The sequence below is a fragment of the Micromys minutus genome (assembly GCF_963924665.1).
Source record: "Micromys minutus genome assembly, chromosome: 13".
NCBI lineage: Eukaryota > Metazoa > Chordata > Mammalia > Rodentia > Muridae > Micromys > Micromys minutus.
This window is the reverse complement of record NC_137982.1, coordinates 15,397,529-15,401,418: the sequence shown is the minus strand read 5'-3', so window position 1 is coordinate 15,401,418 and position 3,890 is coordinate 15,397,529. Positions and strand designations below refer to the sequence as shown.

At 40.8% G+C, this 3,890-nt stretch overlaps 1 protein-coding gene across 1 annotated transcript; it reads right to left on the bottom strand.

Moving 5' to 3' along the window:
• Positions 1-320: 320 nt before the first annotated feature.
• On the bottom strand, positions 321-868 carry LOC308429342 (centrin-2-like; the record flags this gene model as incomplete). Its single annotated transcript, XM_080928127.1, has 1 exon — positions 321-868. The coding sequence occupies one exon, from the start codon at positions 866-868 to the stop codon at positions 344-346; it is 525 nt and encodes a 174-aa protein (XP_080784253.1). The 3' UTR covers positions 321-343.
• Between the last annotated feature and the right edge of the window lie 3,022 nt (positions 869-3,890).

Genomic DNA, 3,890 nt, shown 5'->3' with positions numbered 1-3,890 from the left:
AACCAGCACTGCTTATGGTGACATGGTACATGGACAACCAAGAAGCGTGTCTTCAGCTGTGGAAATGCGTGAGCAGGTGAAATAACGGAAGGTGGAGTGGCCACAGTCATACTTCCAGACCCTTCCCCACTTTATGTGCTCCTGTTCTGCCCTGTTGATTTAGTCAACAGGTAAATATACAAATAACTTAATATCAAAGAACACTTCCAAAAGTCAAAAATAGATTCAAGGTCATGGCTAAAATTACCCCAGAGGTTGGGGGAGGGGGACTCTCAAAAGCCGTATTTCACAAAATGCCAGGCACTAAATCTAGTCACATGTGCTTGCAGTAGAAAACAAAACACTAGTCTTTATAAAGGCTGGTCTTCTTCATGATGCGCAGGAACTCTTGCTCATTGACCTCACCATCTCCATCTCGGTCAGCTTCATCGGTCATTTCCTGCAGCTCCTCATCTGTCAGGTTCTCTCCCAGCTCCTTGGCCACGTGCTTAAGATTCTTGAACGATATTTTCCCAGTCTCGTCATCATCGAACAGCTTGAAAGCTTTCAGGATTTCTTCTTTGGTATCTTTCTCAGACATTTTTTGAGTCATCACTGTCAAAAAGTCACCGAAGTTCATTTTTCCTGTTCCTTCTTTATCAATTTCACTTATCATTTTCTCGATTTCTTCTTTCTTGGGTTCAAAGCCCAGGGCCCTCATTGCCACCTTTAGTTCCTTGATGTCTATAGTTCCAGTTCCATCAGCATCAAAGAGATCAAAGGCTTCCCGGATTTCCTGTTTCTGTTCTTCAGTAAGTTCAGGCTTAGGGCTCATCCTTTTTCTCTGGGCACTGGATGCCACGTTCGTCTTCTTAAAATTAGAGGCCATCACCCAATGACTCTGCCACTGGTTGTTAAGGCAATCTTTTTTTGGCTTTCTGATTTTGATCAGAAACCCAACAATTATCTTTTTTTAAAAATAGGTTTTTTGACTTGGTTGGGATTTCCAAGAATTTTTTATAGCAGCTTTTCTGATTTTGGTCAAAAGAAAACCATTCATAGAGCTTTAAGAATATTTCCTAGCAGAGAGAGCTATCTTGAGGAGAATGCTAGCTGTCTCAACCACAGCATTTTTAGAATAGCAAGGAAAAATGTCTAGAGCAGATCAGAACACAGAGAGGGGAAGAGAGGAAGAATGAAAGAGTTATATATATAGAGAGGGGAGAGAGAGAGAGAGAGAGAGAGAGAGAGAGAGAGAGAGAGAGAGAGACATAGACAGAGACAGAGACAGAATGAGAGAGACAGAGACAGAGCACACAAGCAGTCTGGAAAGCTGTCTCAGTAGAACATATACCCCAGATTGAGCCTATAAATACCCCTTGTTTCAGAACCCCTCTACAACATGGGGCTAATGTTTGACATTAAATATGCAATGCGATCTTCTAAAAGAGGAAAGAAACCAAAAGTCCTTTTGAGTTGCAATGCCTATGAAAAGGAATTACAAGCATGATACCTGTATTTACTGATAAAACAGTGGTAACCTTATTTTGATAGTTAACCAAAAGCTCTATAATTGGGCTTATAGCCTACTCTGTATGCCTTGTACTGGAAAGCTAAACATCAACATAAGACTACTGAGGGCATGAGTATTAGGTTAGAACCAACTCCCAGAAATTTACTGAAACAGCATATCTCCCAACTGCATTCCAATGCTGAGGGCAGTCAGTCAGAAGCTGCTTTGCCATCTGGTCTGAGGCAGTAACAGGGAGTCAACAACATTTTGCAGACTTCCCCAGTAACAGTTTCCATGTCTTCCCAGCAACATTTTTGGAGTGTCTCCAGAGTCCCAGTCTATCCCAACACACTAATACCTATAAAGAACAAGCCAACAAACCAAGATAAAGGTCACCTGCCCTTTCTTGCAATTCCTCTATCTGTGTTAAATTGGGTCGGACAAATCACTGAGGTATCTTCAATTTGGCAAATGGTAGGACAGCAAATGGTAAACTGCAGAATAAAACATTCTTTGCTTTTCCATACTATTTGTATCTTGGATATCATTCTCTGGTGAATCACAAAACCTTTTATTTGGGATTCATCTGTGATTCAATGGAGACCACTGACCCAAATACTTTTGTGTTTTTTTTTTTTTTTTTTTTTGGATTACTAAGTCCTGCTTATTTTGTCTAAATATATATTTCTGTTTTGGGTTTAACCCAGAGGCTGAGAGGAACAAAGAAAATTTATATTTTATTGCCCAGACAGGAGCAATGGAGAAAGCTCCAAGTCCCCATCAGAAGTAAGAAAATTTGTTACTTTTCATCTGATTTCTGAACTTGCTGTGGGTCTTTGAGATAGCCTTTTTATTTTGCTGTCTCTTTTCCTTTCATTTTTTTCCTTTTATTTATTTTGTTTTTTCTTTTATTTATTTTTTATTTCATTTTACTTTGCTTTCTTTTTCCTGTGTTTGTCTTTGTTAATTCTGTTTGTGCATTTTGTCCTCTCATACATTCTTTTCTTTGATTCCTAAAATAGGCCACTTTTTAGGACACTTGCCTTGGTCCTGAACAATTTCAAGGACTTTCATCAAGATGCAGAGGACTAGAGTCTGGCTTTTCATCAATGCAATCTAAAAATCCTTTACAGGAATGAATGGCCCAGCTATAAAGTAGGATGGCCTGAGGAGGGAACTTCTCATCTCCCCGGCACTTACAGGTTGAATACCGTAGTATATGAGGGACAAGTGGGGCCATTCAGACCAAGTACCATATATCACTATTAGGCAATATCTCTTTGAAATGCCCTCTGTTTAGACGATACCATTTTTGTCACTGGGCAGAGCTGCATTCCCTCTTCCTTCCTCTATACATGCTCCAGGTTGGCCTCTACTTTGTTCTCCCTTCTGCTCCCAAGGAGAATCTCTGTTTCTTCTTAATTTCTTGCTCCTGCTACCACTGCCCCTGACCTGCAGAGGGGCAGCCCCTGAGGTCCCCAAGTCTCCTGACTATAGTTGCAGTCCATCCCGCATTTTGGTCCATAACTCAAAAGGCTGATTCTTACTAAGACCTAACCACTCTAGGCTACAAGAACCCTAGATCTTAGGGAAAACAATTCATGACATGTGCCATTTTCCAGTAACAACCTTTAAAATTGGAAGTAACAGAACTTCTCCTTGTCAGAAAGACCATTAGCTTTCATTGGCCTTCTAGATTCAATCATGCTGATTCACCAGCACACCTGAGATGACTTTTAGCAAATGCTCCAGGTCTTCTTCACAACAATAGAGAGGGGATCAGGCAACTGCACAGAATCTTGTTCTGGTATTGAATGGGCTGCACAACCAAGCCCAAACTGATACCAATGCAGCCTTTCTTTTTACTCAATTTGACTGGGATCTTATTACTGCTGAAGGTAGGGAAAGGCTTCGAATCTATCGCCATATTCTGAAGGGGGACTCTAAGACACGTCCAGATGGCCTACATATTTATCTAAGTTAAGCCAGATAAAAAAACAAAAGCCCCTGAGAATATCTAGAAATATTTTTTGAAGCATATAGGACCTACACTCCCTTTGACCCAGAAGCCAGAGAAAACCAGTCAGATATAAACATGGCATTTGTTAACCAAGCTGCCCCTAACATCCATTGGAAGTTCAGCACCTGGATGGCTTTGTAAATAAGCTACTGTCTTAGTATCCATAGTTGAGAAGGTTTTTCAACAACTGGGAGAATCCTGAGGATCAACAGACCAGAGGACTGTTGAAAGTGCTCCTTTCCACCATGAGCAAGGTCATCCTGATGAGAGAAAAATGTAAAACCTATCTCTCAAGGGAAAGGTAAGCCATCTCCTACTGAAGGAAAAGCTCATCCTTTGTTAGAGCGAGACCAATGTGTCTATTGCAAGGAAAAAGTC